This window comes from Ovis aries, chromosome 25 (assembly GCF_016772045.2).
Source record: "Ovis aries strain OAR_USU_Benz2616 breed Rambouillet chromosome 25, ARS-UI_Ramb_v3.0, whole genome shotgun sequence".
Classification (NCBI taxonomy): Eukaryota; Metazoa; Chordata; class Mammalia; order Artiodactyla; family Bovidae; genus Ovis; species Ovis aries.
The window spans coordinates 30,018,063-30,036,487 of NC_056078.1; the positions used below are offsets into that span (position 1 = coordinate 30,018,063).

The window sequence follows — 18,425 nt, forward strand, 5'->3', positions numbered from 1 at the left end:
TTAGATCCGCCGCTAGTTAAATGTAACAAGCAATACGGAATCTCAGTCAACAGAGGCCCTTGTCTTTTATTAAGACCCAGCTGTTAAAGGGTCATTTGGTTCTTCCTGTGGAAAACAACCCCCCTCCCCATTAATGTTCGGGGTGGTCCCTTGACAGGATTTCTGAGTAAGTGCCTGACATTTAGTTTTTGAAAGGCTCTGAAGCCGGGGGACTTGGACGTTGAGACTTATCAGAAGTAATGTGTTCAACTTTAGCTTCGTTAAGTATGCCACAACGTATGCCTGAAATGCTGCCATCAGCTAAATGAACTGACTTACAGGGCTCCTATAAAGGATTCGGGGGCATAAACTTCGTGGATGTCAGATGACTATAACTGGGAAGAGACTATACAGAAAATTAATGCACTTCTCCAATGTGATGTTAGTTGTGTGATATTTTGTGATGTGATATACCTTGTTGCTACTTACAGTGTAAGTCTTACATTTTTTTTTTTTAAATCTTACATTATTTTGAGTGGCCCCTGTTCCGATGTCTGAGAACACCACAGTGACGTCGACTTTTGCTTTTTCTGCCCTAGGCTATTTGCTTTCTCGAAGAGAGGGCCAAGCAGGGTCTCCTGAAAAGCCACTCTCCGATCTAGGTCGTCTCTCCTACCTGGCCTACTGGAAGAGTGTCATCTTAGAATATCTCTACCACCACCACGAGCGGCACATCAGCATCAAGGCCATCAGCAGAGCCACGGGCATGTGCCCCCATGACATCGCCACCACTCTGCAGCACCTCCACATGATCGACAAGAGAGATGGCCGGTGAGCACCCGTGTCCTGGGCAACCCAGCTGCCTCTCGTAACCATCTTACCCCAGAAAGGGTCCCTAAAGTTAGGCAGATTCATTCTATTTAAATATTAGAGGTTCCCAACAACATTATAAAAACTTTTCTCCTAAAAAGAAAACAGGCAGTGACATTTCTTTGCTAGTCAAATTTCAGTTTCTTCCACGTTTTCATTGATGAGCTTTCTGGTTTTTTCTAATCCCGGTAATGTTAGTGCTAGCAGAGATCAATATCTGAAGGTGAAATGAAATTTCAGCTTTTGATTGCACCTTTTTCTGCCTCCTCACATTTCAGATTTGTCATCATTAGACGGGAAAAGTTGATATTGGGCCACATGGAAAAGTTGAAAACCTGTTCCCGGACCAATGAACTTGATCCAGAGAGTCTGAGGTGGACCCCAATCTTAATTTCTAATGCTGCAGTTTCTGAAGAAGAACGAGAAGCCGAAAAAGAGGTAATTTGGGTTCATCAACCTAAGTTGTGTAATTTCAGTCTTGTAGCATTTTTAAGCTAAGGTCATTAACATCATGGTCAAAAGCTTGGTTATGTAGAGAGAGCTTGTGAAATGATATGGCACTAATTTATCCTAAGTGAGGTTGCATGGTAAGACATGATAATTTTATTGAATTGAGTATGAAAAATGAAACGTTTATCATTGATCACAAAGCAGCATTTTTCACTAGTGACAGCATGTAATCAGATCAAATTTGGTGCTGAGCTCCAAGACTGCAGTGTCAATCGATTCACTGTGTTTATGAACTTACTTAAAGTGCTCCATGCCAGTGAGCATGTAATGTAGCGATAAGGACTCAAATCAATTCGCCGCATCATTAATACTGCTAAATATCCCATGAAACCCAATCTTCTTTGATTTGTTATCCTAACTGATGCAAAAGAGTTCTGAGATGATGCAGCTGGAATGCTGCTTGACTGGCTGATTATCCTGATCCGAAACGACTTAGAGATCCTTTGCCTTTGATCCTTAGAGGCTCTGACTCTGTAACTGCCCTCACACTGACCCGCCATTTTTACCTCCCCTTTAGGCCGAGCGGCTAATGGAACAAGCTAGCTGCTGGGAAAAAGAGGAGCAAGAAATCCTGTCATCTAGAGCTAACAGTAGGCAATCACCTGCAAAAGTACAATCGAAAAATAAATATTTGCATTCCCCGGAGAGCCGGCCAGTGGCAGGGGAGCGAGGGCAGCTGATGGAGCTGTCTAAAGAGAGCAGTGAAGAAGAGGAGGAGGAAGAAGAGGAGGAAGAGGAAGAAGAGGAAGAGGAAGAGGAGGAGGAGGAGGAAGAAGAGGAAGAGGAAGAAAATATCCAAAGCTCTCCTCCAAGATTGACTAAACCACAGTCAGTTGCCATAAAGAGAAAGGTATGTGTCTGTTTAGATTTTCTGTCTTGTGAGTCAGTTTCAATCAGATCTTATTTGTCATCGCAAACATTCTATTAGTATTTGTTTCACGCTCCATTCTTTAGATGTAGTTTGTTTGTGTCCAGTCCCACTGATCATATGTCCTCATCATTCATCTGACAGTCATGATTGTGTTTACTCTTTGAGGTTTGTTGGTGCTCTGACAGGAAGCCAGGGACAGGCGGCTGGTAGTTACTGCCACCTGCTGGTTTGCAGGCCTGGAGTAAATCAGGCTGTGGGAAGAGAAAAGGGCCCAGGGGAGCACTTAACCACTCTCCAGTCAATTTTGATGAAAATGTCAAGGCCTAGAGAGGATAGGAGACTTGTCCAAAGTCACACAACTCATTAGAGATGGAGCCAGAACCAGACAAATGCTCAGACTGCAAGCCCAGTGCTCCTGATGCTATTTCCTTCTCTTGTCCTTGGCACAGAATTGTCAGAAGGTATTTTAAGCCCTTATGTTTAATGCTGGTATTTTGCATTTGTGCAAGTACATATTCTTGACGTGTCTCCGGTCATAGTAGCCTGGTGGTTTCTCTAGGTACACATTCCAGGTGCAGAAGTTAGAAAATTGATTTTGTCTTTAGGTAACCGCTCAACCCAGATCTGCCGTCTTTGTCTTCAGTGTCTATCTGTGACATGCGGAGGGGCCAGATAGTGTAGGATAGCCGAGACTAATAGTGAGAATGCAAGTTAAGGCTCTGCCCCAAGGCCCCGCTGTGTGGTTTCTGTCAAAGCACCTGCTGTTCTGACCCCCAGGGTGGTTGGTGCTCCATCCTCTGAGCCTGGCCGTGTTTGAGTGGAAGGGCAGCTGGGGGAGGTACAAGAAGAACATCCCACATAGAGGACTTTAGGCTTATGACTCATACTTTGATTTCTTACAAGGAACATGTATCCATGTATTATGTATATAACAAAAGAAATTTGCTTCAAAAATAACAAACCCCAGAATTATCCAAGGGGTGTTAAGTGCCTACCATCACACAAAAGGACTCAACCTAAAGAAAACCAGTTCTGCATATTGGCTAAACTCATGTTTGGGAAAATTCTAACGGATTAGGGAGAGCAGGCTGACTGAAGGGATTAATAATCATAAATACTAAAATACAGAATATGACTATCAAAATGTATATGTGCACTTCAGTCATCATCCAGACAGTTAGAAATGTGAGACGCAGTGATTCTTGGATATAGTTTACGTAGAGTTTGAGTTTTAATCAAGCATTTTGTCCTCTTCTTTGCAATGTACTTTCAGTAATTTTTCAGACCCATTATTGACAGATTACATCTTAGCAGCAAATCTACCTGTTATACTTGGATTTTGTATCATTGAGTACATCTTGCTTAGAAAAAATATTTTATGTTTTCAACTATGGAAAGTCATTTGTGCCAACTTCTAATGCAATTATAAAAAAAATTGTTATATTTTACATAAGTAAGACACATTCCACATATCTTTACATTTTCTTTAGATGCCATCCATGTGAAATACTCTGTAAAATCCTTGCAGCCACCAGTACATGACTCTAACGTTGTCTGCAGAGTAATTCTTTCCTCAAGCACTCTTTCCTTTTCGTTGTTACTGAATTCCTGTGCACTGGGGAGTGAGTAGGCTAGTCTTGTGTATCATCACGTATCTTAGAGTGCTGTGCACATAGTAGGTGCTCCTTGAACAGTTATCAAATTTAAAATGAGTGACCCAGTGGCTAGTTGACTGTTGAAACACTCATAGAGACGCTGATGTCCATGATGATTTAATCACTATAACATATAGGATTTGAAGCCAGCAGGTACTACTCGAAAATAATATGCTAGGGAAGCAAACCTTAGCTTTTAAAAATCCACAGTGCAGCTGCTAGGATGTTCCCTCTCAAAGCATCTGCTTGGGTAAACAACTGTTTTATTTGGAAAACACTTGTCTGTGTAGTAGGCGCCCGAGAGGGATGTTAAACATCAAATGGAAGGTTAAGTACAAAGGCATTACAGAAGTCTTTACGTGTAAGTCTCAGACACGCGTTCAGTACATGTTTGCCGCATATCAACTCAGCAATGTAATTTCTCATGAGCTCTGATGTATTATGTTTGGAATTAATTTCAGAGGCCTTTTGTAGTAAAGAAGAAAAGGGGTCGTAAACGCAGGAGGATCAACAGCAGTGTAACAACTGAGACCATTTCTGAGACGACAGAAGTACTGAATGAGCCCTTTGACAACTCAGACGAAGAGAGGCCAATGCCACAGCTGGAGCCTACCTGTGAGACGGAAGTGGAGGAGGACAGCAGGAAGCCAGTGCCGAGGAGAGCGTTCCAGCATCAGCCTGGGAAGAAAAGACAGACAGAGGAGGAGGAAGGAGAAGACAATCATTGCTTTAAGAGTACTGACCCTTGTAGAAGTAAGTGGAGGAATTATAAAAACCTTACCCTTGTGAATTTCTCTCTGTTATTGCCAAAAACCAGGCACCTGAATTCTACCCAAAGGCATCTCTGAGGTGATACCGACCCACCAGAAATAAGTGCTCATCTGTCCTTTCTCATTCATAAAAGGTTCTATCCCTTCTTCCTGGAATTGGATTTTATGTTAAACAACTTCTAAGGCCAGAACATCCCTCTAGGTGGGTTCATCTTACTTTCCAGAAATTGGCTTATCCTCAAAAACTTTGAAGTCTGTCAATAAGAAACACATTGCACTTCCTTGATTCTAATATGTACTTTTTAATAATTCTAAAATCAGGGTATATATTATTATTGATGTGAGCACTGAATGTTTTTCCCTGGAAAACAAATACTAGTAAATTGATGATGAATCATAATCAATGGTGTCTTCGGAGATGTTCTTATTAAGAATCATTTAAACCTACCCACAGCCATCAGTATTGGCTTTGATAATATAGGATAATGTGTAAATCAGGAAATTATCTTTCCTTTCAAATTACTGTTCAACAGTTGCTGTTGCAGAGACATCCCACCCCATCTTCTAAAAAAAAGAAACACTATTGACTCCTCTTTGATGCCCTATTTAAAAGAAACCATCCCTTGCCTGTTGGGCTGGGAACTTGAGCTCCCAGCGGAATGATGAGGATTTGTGGGACAGTCTCTCTACTCTCCAGTTGAAATGACTCTATACAAAACCTTACTTTATTTTAGTCTAAAGAACAGACCATCTCACTTTCCTGGAAACCACCGGTTATCACTCTTGCCTTTGAAAAGCCACAATTTTAAGAACATGAGCAGGCAGCTCCTTGACTTTCTGAATTAACAACAATGCTATTGCTACACCTGTTTTGCAGAGGCAGTGACATCTCACTCTGGGTATGGAGGAACCAAGCCTGTTCATTAGTCATTTTTTGGCATGGAATTTGAACCTTATTCCACTTTTTAGCTGCGTTCTCAGGAGTCTATACATGACTCATCACTGCCTTCATTCTCTGCTTTGTGCCACTTGCCTTAACAAATTCCAAGTGGCTGTATTATACCTGATTCCTTTCAGGATCTTCTTTCTTAAAAAATAGTTATTAGAAATTTCATCTTCTGATTAGCAGAGTTTTCCTAAAAATGCTCGTAGACCTAGTAGCATGTGGAATGAGAACGTGGAGTCCAGAGTCACTGGCCTGCCTGCTCCCTGTTTGTGCGAATAGAAATGAAACCATTTGAACACCTGAGAGATCTGTTAACTGGGTATTGTACTTTGCACTTCTGAAGGAATCAGTCTATAGTACATATCTTTTCAGTTAGCCCATTTGAATGTAATACATACAGGTGAGTTTATGTGTAACCCTTTTATTACATAAGTGAGCTCAATGTTTACCCTGCTCTGCACTGATTGGATTAGAAACCACTCCATTCTGGCAAAAGGGATCTCTGTTTCTCACTGATTATTAATTAGATCTTATTTTGTTCTCCAAAACAGTGTTTCTAATAAGACCATTTCTCTTTATGAAGCTTTTTCTTTAAATTGAACCCTCTAGGAGATCAGTGGGACTTCCCATGTAGTGCTAGTGGTAAAGAACCTGCCTGCCAACGCAGGGGACATAAGAGACATGGGTTTGATCCCTGGGTTGGGAAGATCCCCTGGAGGAGGGCATGGCAGCCCACTCCAGTATTCTTGTCTGGAGAGTCCCATGGACAGAGGAGCCTGGTGGGCTACAGTCCAAGGGGTCACAAAGAGTCAGACATGACTGAAGCAGCTGCGCATGCATGCAGGAGATTGATATGGTCATTAATTTTATAAAGATATTAAGACTTGGGTGTTTTATATTTGTATTTATTCATATATTTACTTGTTTGCTTGCTTATGTTTATATAAAAATATATATATATTTATTTTATAGAAATATATTTATATTCATACATATATACAACTAACAGTAAAAATAAGATTCAGTTCAGTTCAGTCACTCAGTCGTGTCCGACTCTTTGTGACCCCACGAATCGCAGCACGCCAGGCCTCCCTGTCCATCACCATCTCCTGGAGTTCACTCAGACTCACGTCCATCGAGTCCGTGATGCCCTCCAGCCATCTCATCCTCTGTCGTCCCCTTCTCCTCCTGCCCCCAATCCCTCCCAGCATCAGAGTCTTTTCCAGTGAGTCAACTCTTCGCATGAGGTGGCCAAAGTACTGGAGCTTCAGCTTTAGCATCATTCCTTCCAAAGAAATTCCAGGGTTGAGCTGAGCTAAAATGAACCTGACAGTTATGGTTTGTTTCTTATTTAATATTCAAACCACACATTTGCACATGGATCCAAAATGCAGTGTGGATAGAATTAGTGATAAAAAGAATACCTGTATTTTAAATGTTCAATAATTTCAAGGTAATTACATTATAGTGTGTGTCAGGCAGAAATGATCCTGGAGTAGATTAGAAATATATTTATGTTTTGGTTATTTAGTTAGTTATTCATTTGTTTCAGAGGTACATAGTTTATTTTTATGCCAGAGAGAATATTCAAATCAAAGAAAATAATGTCATCTGAGATCATTTCAAACCAGTAAATGTCCACAAGCAGAAGTTCACTTTCTCAGGATAAATATGCAAGCTAGGCTTCTATTTATTTCTCCAGTTTAGTGGTGATTGGGATATGAGCTAACTTTAACTCCTTTCCCCTGCATTTCCTAATTTGCAAATATTCAAAATGATTCTTTTCACATTGTGGAATTCCAGGATTTTGTGTTAAAGAATATTTTGTTTGTTAAACTGAAATGAACTTATTATAGTTGCTTATATTATATAGTAATATAAGCACATTATTATTCATGTGCTTCCTATAAAAAAGCACAACTTCTGTAAAGAATGGGTTATGTGGGGGGGGTGGGTATATGGTATGTGCAGCATGTATTATTTTCCAGACCTAGGTTATTTCCTCAGTTTTTTTTTTTTAACCACAATATTATTCTGTATTAGGTTTTATTATATCTTTAGCATCAACGCTTAAAGTGCTAAATTGAAAAGCAGTATTTGATAAGTTATTTAGAAGAATGAATTCAAATTGTTTATGGTGATGCTTTCTAAGATCTTATTTTCCTTCCTCCCCCTTTCTGTCTGTCTCCTCGCTAAGACAATGTGGATGATGGTGCAAATAACTTGAAAGAAGCCAGTAGAGACAATCCCGAACCTCTGAAGTGCAAACAGTGGCCAAAAGGAACAAAGCGTGCTCTGTCTAAGTGGAGGCCAAACAAAGAGAGGAAGACTGGGTTTAAACTGAACTTGTACACCCCGCCAGAAACACCCTTGGAGCCTGATGACCAGGTAGCAGCGGAAGAACAGAAGGAGACTCCAGCAGACAAAGCCAGCCCCACTTCCACCAGGATTGAGGAGGGGGTCAAGGAAGCCGTGGAACCCCTGCTGCCTCAGAACGAAAACGGAAGGGAGGAGACGTGTGCACCTGTAAGTCCAAGTAAATCACCGGGTGGAAAACCTGAAGACGAGTTAATCAAACCTGAGGAGGAAGAGGAGGAGGAGGAAGAAGAGGAAGAGGAAAGAAATGTAGAAAAAGACGCCAGTGGTGCCAAGAGTCAGGGTAAAGAGGAGCCAGAAGTCTGCATGGACAAAGAAGACCCTGTGAATTTGGATGATCACGAAGAGGAGGAGGAAGAGGAGGAAGAGCCATCTCACAACGAGGGGCATGATGCCGATGATGAGGATGACAGTCACATGGCGTCTGCTGAAGCGAAGGAAGAACACCCAAGAGAAGCCTTCGAAGAAGTACTGGAAAACCAGGGAGCTTTTTTAGACCTTAGTGTCCCGCCTAGTCATTCAAACCCAGAGGTCCTAATGGACTGTGGTGTTGACCTCCCAGCTTCATGTAATAGTGAACCTAAGGAGCTTGCTGGAGCCACTGAAACGGCCCCTGAATCTGATGAGGAACCCCCAGGAGAGCAGGCACAGAAGCAGGACCAAAAGAACAGTGAAGAAGCAGATTCTGAGTTCAAAGAGGGAAACACAGCCACCTTGGAAATAGACTCTGAGACCGTCCAAGCGGTTCAGTCCTTGACCCAGGAGAACAGTGAACAGGACGACACCTTTCAGGATTGTGCCGAGACTCAAGAGGCCTGTAGAAGCCTACAGAATTACACCCATGCAGACCAAAGCCCGCAGATCTCCGCCGCTCTAGATGACTGCCAGCAGTCAGACCACAGCAGCCCAGTTTCATCCGTCCATTCCCACCCTGGCCAGTCAGTACGTTCTGTCAACAGCCCAAGCGTCCCTGCCCTGGAAAACAGCTATGCCCAAATCAGCCCGGATCAAAGTGCCATCTCAGTGCCGTCTCTGCAGAACATGGAAACCAGTCCAATGATGGACGTCCCGTCCGTTTCGGATCATTCGCAGCAAGTTGTGGACAGCGGGTTCAGTGACCTGGGCAGTATCGAGAGCACAACCGAGAACTACGAAAACCCCAGCAGCTATGATTCTACTATGGGCGGCAGCATTTGTGGAAATGGCTCTTCACAGAACAGCTGCTCCTACAGCAACCTCACCTCCAGCAGTCTGACCCAGAGCAGCTGTGCTGTGACCCAGCAGATGTCCAACATCAGCGGGAGCTGCAGCATGCTGCAGCAGACCAGCATCAGCTCCCCCCCGACCTGCAGCGTCAAGTCTCCTCAAGGCTGTGTGGTGGAGAGGCCGCCAAGCAGCAGCCAGCAGCTGGCGCAGTGCAGCATGGCTGCGAACTTCACACCGCCCATGCAGCTGGCCGAGATCCCCGAGACTGGCAATGCCAACCTTGGCTTATATGAACGGATGGGTCAGAGTGATTTTGGGGCTGGGCATTACCCACAGCCGTCAGCCACCTTCAGCCTTGCCAAACTACAGCAGTTAACTAATACACTTATTGATCATTCATTGCCTTACAGCCATTCCGCTGCTGTAACTTCCTATGCAAACAGTGCCTCTTTGTCCACACCATTAAGTAACACAGGGCTTGTTCAGCTTTCTCAGTCTCCACACTCCGTCCCTGGGGGACCCCAAGCACAAGCTACCATGACCCCACCCCCCAACCTGACTCCTCCTCCAATGAATCTGCCACCACCTCTGTTGCAACGGAACATGGCTGCGTCAAATATTGGCATCTCCCACAGCCAAAGACTGCAAACCCAGATTGCCAGCAAGGGCCACGTCTCCATGAGAACCAAATCGGCATCTCTGTCACCAGCCGCTGCCACCCATCAGTCGCAAATCTATGGGCGCTCCCAGACTGTAGCCATGCAGGGTCCTGCACGGACTTTAACGATGCAGAGGGGCATGAATATGAGTGTGAACCTGATGCCATCCCCAGCCTACAATGTCAACTCTGTGAACATGAACATGAACACTCTCAATGCCATGAACGGGTACAGCATGTCCCAGCCGATGATGAATAGTGGCTACCACAGCAACCATGGCTACATGAATCAGACGCCCCAGTACCCTATGCAGATGCAGATGGGCATGATGGGGACCCAGCCATACGCCCAGCAGCCAATGCAGACCCCGCCCCACAGTAACATGATGTACACGGCCCCCGGACACCATGGCTACATGAACACAGGCATGTCCAAACAGTCTCTCAATGGGTCCTACATGAGACGGTAGGCAACAGGGGCAGTCACAGAACCCCTGGGCATCTCTCTCGGATTGATCTGCACAAATACCTTCTAAGAGTACGATTTCAAAACCAGCAATTGGTGTGAATGCAAAAACATTTGTTGGCACCATTTATTATTAAAAAAAAAAAAAAAAAGCTGTATGCAGCAGAAAGCCTTATAAAGTTGTTTTTCTTTTTATCTTTTTTTTTTCCTTTTTCCTTTTTGGTACCTTTGTTTCTGTTACTTTTTTATATGAAATTCTCTGCAAAGGAAGGCCTCTCTTTGGACTACATATGGAGGCAGCCACTCGCTGTGACTGCTTCCATTAAATAATGTGGATATCAAGCCCCACCCCACCCCAAATTCTCTGTTTTAATACTGAACCTAGAGCTTTTTTTTTTCTTCCCTGTCCACTCCATGTAAATGCCTTTGCCATTTTCAGTTATTGTATATTTTGTTTGAGGTGACACTTCAGCATGCCGCTAATGTCTTTGTTAGTGACAGTGCATTTTGTAGTACTGTACAAGTGTTGTGCTAACAGTAAGCCATTTCTTAAGTTTTTTGCCTTGATTAGGGTGCCCTAACTTGAGGGTTTAAAAAAAAAAACTATATTTTTGTTAATTATAAAACTGTAAAGAGCTATAAAAGCTATTCCCATTTGGTTAGTCAAAAGGGTTTTATTGCTAAATGTTTGGTGTAAAGTTGAGACCCTTTTCCATTTTGGTGACAGATTTCTTTGGGGAAAAAAAGGCAGCTTTCTGTTTTATAAATGCAGACTTCTGTTTATTGAATGAAGCATATCTCAGTGTTTATCTGTCAGGTTTTGAAACATTTCATATATGTCCAAATACTTGGCAGGATTTAAAAAAATAGTGAATTTGGTGTAAAGTTGCTATTTTATGGAAATGCCTCTAACTTTACATTTTCATTCCATCTGTAGATTTTTCTATCTTTATAAAATATTGGAGTTATTTTTTAAGGAAAAATAGAGAAGTAGCTTGTGAATAGCTCAAACTAAGCTTACCAATCGCATGTAAAAAAAGCAAAAAAAAGTTATTTGTGTCTGTTTATATTGCTTCCTTTTTTGTAGCCTTTGTACCTGTACAGGGTGACTGTAAGGGCCAAGCAGGAGAGGCGTAATCCTTGTATAAAATAGGAGCCAGCGACACTCTTGTATTTATCTGTTCTCTTTTTAGTCAGTCACTTCAAAAAAAAAAAAAAACAAAAACAAACAAAAAAAGCTGTACATTTTAACATAAAATAAATTATGATGAGCCATTTTTAGCCTCTTGTGTCCTGTCATATTATGATTGATAGAGAATGACCAACTGAACTGTATATCATGTCACACCTCAGATCACATTCACATTTCGGGAAAATAAATTATTTAGTGTAAATCGGAGTTAAGAGATTTTCTGATTTGTTTTGACTTTGTGGGAGGGGTTGGCAATAAATAAGAGTAATATCTAATAAAACCATCACATATACCAAATACCTATTTAATAAATTAATTTATAATGGATTTTAATGCTTTTCATGAAAGTTTATTTTATGCTAGTGCATACCTTCTGTATGCCAATCATTGTCTTTAAAATAAAGTGAATTTGTTTTTTTCTTTTTGACTTTGATCTTCATTTGCAAAGGGATCCTGCCCAGATATCCAGCTGCCTCGTTTGTACAGTCTGTATAAAATCCCCTCAGGGCCTAGTCCATTGGTAGCAAACTTCATTTTTATAAACAGTAATACCAGGGGAAAAAAAAAAAAGCACCCAATTTGGACTTGAATGTTTGAAATATCATTTTCTTGAATAAGCATGCACGTTTTGCTCTGTCATGAATGAGTGATTGGATGTTATTTTTAGAGTCTAAAGTTTAGGGGGGGAAAAGTCATTGTTCACAAACATTATGGCATTCAGAGAAAGCCCTGTCTGACTGTTAAAACATTTGATGATTAAGTGACAAGCCTAGAAACGAACGCTTGACGGCACCCGCGTGGAAAGGACAGCGCACACAGCCCGGGGTCACGGGTCCCGATAGAGGGCTTTGCCTCGTGCACTCACTCACCCTTAATATTTTTCTCCCACAGTTATGAAGCAGTCTGGGCTTGGTGTCAAGATTTTATCTTTTGGTTCCTCCTCCCCCAAAACTGTATAGCAAGTGGGGGAACATCTGTAGTAGCTGGAGGGAGGGCTTCCAAGAAGACACTTCTGCAAAGGCTGTTGTCACCAAGGGGAGAAGAGAACGTTTAAGGTGCTTTTCTGGTAGGAAAGGAAACTTCTCCTCCTTCAGAGCAGGAATTGATGGTGTGCTGTTGTTGGAATCAGCTGCTGGCATCGGTTCTAGAGCTGCCGAGGATCTTAGCAACCCAGTGGATCCACACCTCAGGCAAGAGTCTGCCCCTAGGAGGGGTAGGGGACTTGCGGGGACTTGCTAACCAGCTGATGGGGAACTCTGCAGAACCTTCCACAGGCCCCGCCTGGAAACCGGCTCATATTTAGTCTCTTCTCTTGTGCTAAATAAGGTTCTTTGGGGACTGAGACTGTCGTCTGTTCCACGCATTACAATGGCTTGTAACCGCACCCTATGGTTTGTGTGGCACCTGGGCTTACCACACTCCGCCTGCCTCACAGTCCTCCAGGGAGCTTGAGGACAAGTCCTAGTCACTGCCTCAGACCTGCCGCACCAGAAGTTAAGAACGGTACTGGGGACTCCTGGTGTCCTACAGGCTCCCCAGGGACTGCAGCATAGCCAGGGGTGGGAGCCCCTCTGCGGGCCCCAAGTCCTAACATTCATCACAGATGGAAACGGGTGGTGGGAGAGAAGCTGCTGATCTGAGCCTGCTCTGCACTTGCCTACTCTCACTTAGAGAAATCAGCTCAGCCTTAAATGTGACACCAGGGAGCCCAGAAAACGGGAACTCGGATTCATCAGGAGAAACAGAGTCATTATTAGGTTGAGACACATCAACAGGCTGTACCTTCTAAACCCAGTAATGTGTTCTTTCATTTAGAAGAATTTTTTAACAAGTGATTGTCAGTTGCCAGCCTGGCCTTTTTACTGGCGCAGGTGGTGCCTACCCAGGTGTGAAGGCATTGGCTTTCCTTGCCAACATTTCATTTTAGAAAAAAATGACACAATATTCCAAGAAAAAGTCACAAATATCCACCTTTGCAGGAAATGGGGCAAACAAGCTAACTTAATTGTCCAAACACACTGAACTGAAATCTGTGAGCAGAAATAAATTTGATTCTCTCCAAAGCATAGTCTTTTTTTCTAGAACACTTTACTCTGAGAGAAGGCCATAACTTATCAGCTCTCTGATTTAAAGGCTTAGCTAACTAATAGGTAATGCTTTTAAAACTGTTAGGTGCTATACAAATATAGGTTACTTTGTTGTTACAAGCAGTACTGGTTTACAGTACAAGTAGTTGCATTATGAAGCAGGAGCTTCAGTTTCTTTGCAGCGCACTCCTGGTTTTCCTTCTCCATCTTCCCTATTCTCCCTCCTCCAGCACCCAAGCACTCAGGCACTAGGGCTTCCTCTGTTTTCTCTCATTATCTCACCCAGTACAATGACTTCAAACACCACCTCTATGCAGATAGCACCCAGGATTATATTGCTAACAGTGGATCTTCCTCTGAGCTCTCTCTGTAGATTGAAGGTGAAATCATGGGTCATCTTTTGTAGGTCTTAGACATGATGTAACTGAGGATCTCTAGCCCCTCCTTCCATTTCTGCCCTGGTCAACCCCATCTCAGTATTAAGGCACCACCAAGAAACTGAATCACTGCCTTCCAGTCCTGTCCCTCAAAGCAGGCTTTGTTCTCTAGGATTAATTCTAAACTAATCTTGAATGCTAGTTGCCTGGTGCTATCTTAGTCCAGACCATCTTCCTCTTTCCTGTCAACAGTTCAACACCCTCTTACTGGTTGCCTCACCTCCCTACAATCGATTCTCTATATTTCATTCAGGGTGATTTTTTTCTTTCCAGAGTGATCTTCTTAAAACATAGATCAAACCATTCCCCTGCTTAAAAACTGATTGTGGTTATTCTTCACACTTGGAATAAAATCCAGTGTCTCTACTGTTCTGTATCCATCTCCTGTCTCACCCACAAGCTCCAGCTTCATTGATGGGCAGTTGCTGAAACACTCCCACCGGGTAGAAACATTTCTTTGCCACCTCGGCGCCACTTCACCCGTGCTGTTCCTCAGCCTAGAATGTTCCCTCCCATTTGGAAGTTGCTCTCCTTGAAGTCTCATCTCACCCCGTCCTCCCAGGTCTAAAGTGGGTTTTCCCCTGCCTCATACCCCCTGCTTGTCTCCCTCAGTACCTGCTTCCCTCATCCCATGTCGTTACAACAGACATTTCTGCTCTGGCCTCCTAACCCAACTTTTAGCATGCCGTAGGTTCTCAAATACTTGTTGACCAAATGAATGTATCATTTCTGAAAAATTTAAGTGCTTTTGAAAAACTTCTGTTCTTCCTTTCTTCTACCCCTGGCTCCTATCGTAAAGAGGCCAGGCTTTAACTTCAAAGTGATCTACTTCTGCTTTGCTTGACAGGACTCATAGCCCCACAAAGATGGGAACATGTGGGAAGGTGGAGAGAAAACACAAGAACCCTCTGAGGGACACCAGCAGCCAATGGACCTATCCTTCCCACATATGGATTCATAAATACTTCATGATGATGTATAAAAGTAACATCTCACTAAAATGGAAATATTTCTTTCTGGACCAGAAATGGTCAGACCTAGGAGATAAGAACTGAATGTAGAAGAGCTGTTGTGATGTTGTAATGGGAAAGGTTAAGTAGGGGCCACTAGAATCCCTTTTGGTCCACATCTCTTTTCCAAGAGGCTGTGTACAGGGCTCCCCTCACCCAAATCTGAGTCATTATGAGGATCCATTATGGGCCAAGGTGACCCCAGAGCAGACCATGGGCAATCCCAGGGAGCCCTACGAGGGCTCACAAAAGCAGGGCAGCTCCCCTAAAGTCACAGGGTGACCCTCGGGTGGCTTTATACAGCTGCTGAGCTCCTAGTGGGTTCATTTGCCTGTTTTCCCCGTAGGCCATTATCATTTCAGGTTTTCTGTTCTTTGACTACTGGCATCCGCATCTTCAGGTTCTGTCTGGTTTCCAGTTTCTAGTTCTAGAAGACATCTCCCCCAGCTTTGTTCCTGCTGCTGCTTTCTCCTCAAGAATGAGAATCACGCGATCATGGTGAGTGGATTAGCTGGGCTAGGGGGTGGGGAGCAGGCTCACAAGGCTGCCTGGTTTGCGCATTCCAGGGCAAACGCTTTATACTGGGACTGAAAACAAGCTCGTGTTGCTTGGACTAGAATCAAAATGAAAGATTTCCACCCCCCCAAAGTCTCTTTTCAAAATTATTGGTTTCCTGGTGGCTCAGTTGGTAAAGAATCTGCCTGCAATGCAGGAGACCCAGGTTCAATCCCTGGGTCGGGAAGATCCCCTGGACAAGGGAATGGCAACCCACTCCAGCATTCTTGCCTGGAGAATTCCATGGACAGAGGAGCCTGGCGGGCTACAGTCCATGGGATCACAAAGAGTCCGACACGACTGACTGACTAACTTTCTGAACCTCCCTGGCTCCCTGAGGAAGGTGGGGGAAGCCAAAGAGGGGTCCTCTGTGCAGGGTCCCAGGACCCCCCACTCCCCACGCCTCCCAGATAAGCTGCTGTCTACAGCTTGCAGAGAGCAGCATCTCTGGATGGTGACCTGAGCCTGTGGAGTCTAACGAAAAGAAGACGCAGCAGCCGCCGTTAAGGAAATCCCTGTTGCCTGCACCTCCCCACCCCAGGAGCAGACCGTTTAACACAGCTCTCCCAGGCACTTTTTCTGTGGTTAGAAAATAAAGTTATATTTTAAAATTATATTTTTAAGAATGTGACTTTCAGACAAAGCCAAATGTTTAATCACAGCACAATGTCAACAGATTTTTAAGTCCTTTTCTCTGCTTCCATTTTACAAAAAAAAAAAAAAAAAACAAGAACGGCGCCTGCGCGCTCAGCTGTAACCAACTGCGCTGGGAAGCCGGTCCGCGCCATTTGCAGAGAAGCCGGGCGCCGGGCTCGTCCCGGAGCCCACTGTGAATGCCCCCCTGTTCACCAGCCCCCGGGAAGTTTAAGATTGTTTGCAAGGAGTCAAGCTTTGGTTTCATGTCCCTTCTCTGCGACAAAGGAAGTCACGGGGCAGAGCTGTTTTCAGCCTTCCCTCTCCGTTCCCAAACGTCCAGCTGGCCCCGCAAGGGGCCCCTACGGCTCCTGCGCACAGCTCTTCCCGGCGTCCTCCCCGTGCTGGGCCTGGCGCCTCTGCTGCACCAGCTGCCTGTCCAGTTCCCGGAGCTGCTTCAGAAAGCCCCGGTTGGGTAGGACACAGCGGTTCTTGGCCACTTGTCGGATGGCGTCCACCAGGGTCATGTTCCTGTGGATCATCAGGTAGGCCAGGACCAGAGTCGCCGACCGGCTGCGGCCCATGGCGCAGTGAACCAGGATCTTATCTGAAACGGAGAGGGGAGAAGAAAGACCCACATTGGAGAGGCAGGGTGGCCTGGAGGTTGGAGCGTACGTCTGGGGCTCAGGTGGAACCCGCTCAAATCCTGATCCCTCTCCCATATTGTAGGACTCTGGGCAACTTGCTGAGTATCTGGGAGCCCCAGCTTCCCCACTTGTACAGTGGGAATACCATCAGTAATCTTCATTAGTGTCCTTGTAAAGGCAGTTTGCTTAAAGCACTTGGTACACTGCTTGGCGCACAGATGTTATCATTGCCTCCGTAAGGAGGAGGGAGGAGGGGTTGAAGTTGATGGCTTCCTACCTGCCAAAGCGCCTCCAAGTGAAAGCTCCATCAGCGTGCAGGAGTAAAAATTTTATGATTTTTTTCTTTTTTAGTGCTCACTTTTAATTTCTTCATGTTTATAATATATTATTTATTTTTCTTAGTGCTTATTTTGAATAGGGCAGCCAGTAGAGTTCAGATTTCAAAATGTATAATATGGTGCCCATTGAAAAGTCTCCCTCCCACCGGCTCCTCAGTTCCCCAAAGTGACAAGTATTACCAGTTCTTCTTATGGAGAAGTATCTGTGCATATACATAGCAAAAACATACTTTTTTCTCTTCTTTCCTTGCCCAGAAGGTAGCAAGTTTTACGCACTTTTCTGTACCTTGCTTCTTCTATTTAACAGTGTGTCTTGGAAATCTTTGTATATCAGCCTCTGAAGTGTACTCTCTTTGTTATTTTTTCTTGTTGCTGCACAGAGTTCCTCTGTATGGATGAACCATAATCCACTTTAAGCAGATGCACTCCATCCCTTCCATGACTGCAGGTGGATTGTGGAGAAATGCAGGCTTTCTGCACCATTTGCAGTCCTGATGCACTTAACCTCAGTAAGGAGAAAGTTACCCACAGTCCTAAGAGATAGAGGGCATGGTCTGTTTGTCATGGTATCTGTGAGCATCCACATGACCCAGTCTGCCTAGAGAACCCTAGCCTATTCTCCTGCAGGCCTGGGTTCCAGAGTCAGTTCTGCTCCTAACTACCTGGGTTTGTGCTCCACTCAGCCTGTGGAGCCTCAGCTTCCTCAACTGTCAAAAGGGGCAGCAACCTCAGGTCAGCTGTGAGCAAAATCAAGTCAGTAAAATTTATAAGATAAGATTTTTCAAAAATAATTTTACCATGTCATGTAGTACAACCACAGGATGACTGTTCTTACAGTCTGGATGATGAAATCATCATCTAGACCAGTGGTTCTTTAAGCATGATTTAAGACCCTGGGGGTTCCCAGGATACTCTGAGGAGATCTATAGAGTTAACATTATTTTCAAAATAGTACTGTAGTGATATTTGCCTCGTTCACTGCTTTGACTTTTTCACTGATGGTGCAAAGGCAAGGAGGAGGAATTGCTGGTGCCTTAGTGTGAATCACGGCAGAGGCGCCGAACTAGACTAGTAATTGTTGCGTTCACCAGCAGGCACTCGTGGGGGAAAAGCAAGCCAACTTCCCTTAAGAATATCCTTGATGAAGCAGCAAAAATTAATTTTATCAAATTTCAGCCCTTGGTTACACTTCTTATATTCTATGTAATGAAATGGGATG

The 18,425-nt window shown here is 44.0% G+C and overlaps 2 protein-coding genes across 18 annotated transcripts in view; one reads left to right on the forward strand and one right to left on the reverse strand.

Moving 5' to 3' along the window:
- The window catches only part of KAT6B (lysine acetyltransferase 6B), a 183,974-nt gene extending 172,051 nt beyond the window's left edge, over positions 1–11,923 (forward strand). For all 15 annotated transcript variants that reach the window (XM_042240973.2, XM_060406697.1, XM_060406701.1 and 12 more), the window contains 5 exons: positions 579–810; positions 1,128–1,287; positions 1,877–2,209; positions 4,347–4,638; positions 7,799–11,923. In XM_042240973.2, the coding sequence (XP_042096907.1) occupies positions 579–810; positions 1,128–1,287; positions 1,877–2,209; positions 4,347–4,638; positions 7,799–10,311 (3,530 nt within the window). In that variant the 3' untranslated portion in view covers positions 10,312–11,923. The remainder of the gene's footprint in view (positions 1–578; positions 811–1,127; positions 1,288–1,876; positions 2,210–4,346; positions 4,639–7,798) is intronic.
- Positions 11,476–18,425, reverse strand: part of DUSP29 (dual specificity phosphatase 29) — a 37,289-nt gene continuing 30,339 nt past the window's right edge. For all 3 annotated transcript variants that reach the window (XM_027962180.3, XM_027962181.3, XM_027962182.3), the window contains exon 4: positions 11,476–16,828. In XM_027962180.3, the coding sequence (XP_027817981.1) occupies positions 16,584–16,828 (245 nt within the window). In that variant the 3' untranslated portion in view covers positions 11,476–16,583. The remainder of the gene's footprint in view (positions 16,829–18,425) is intronic.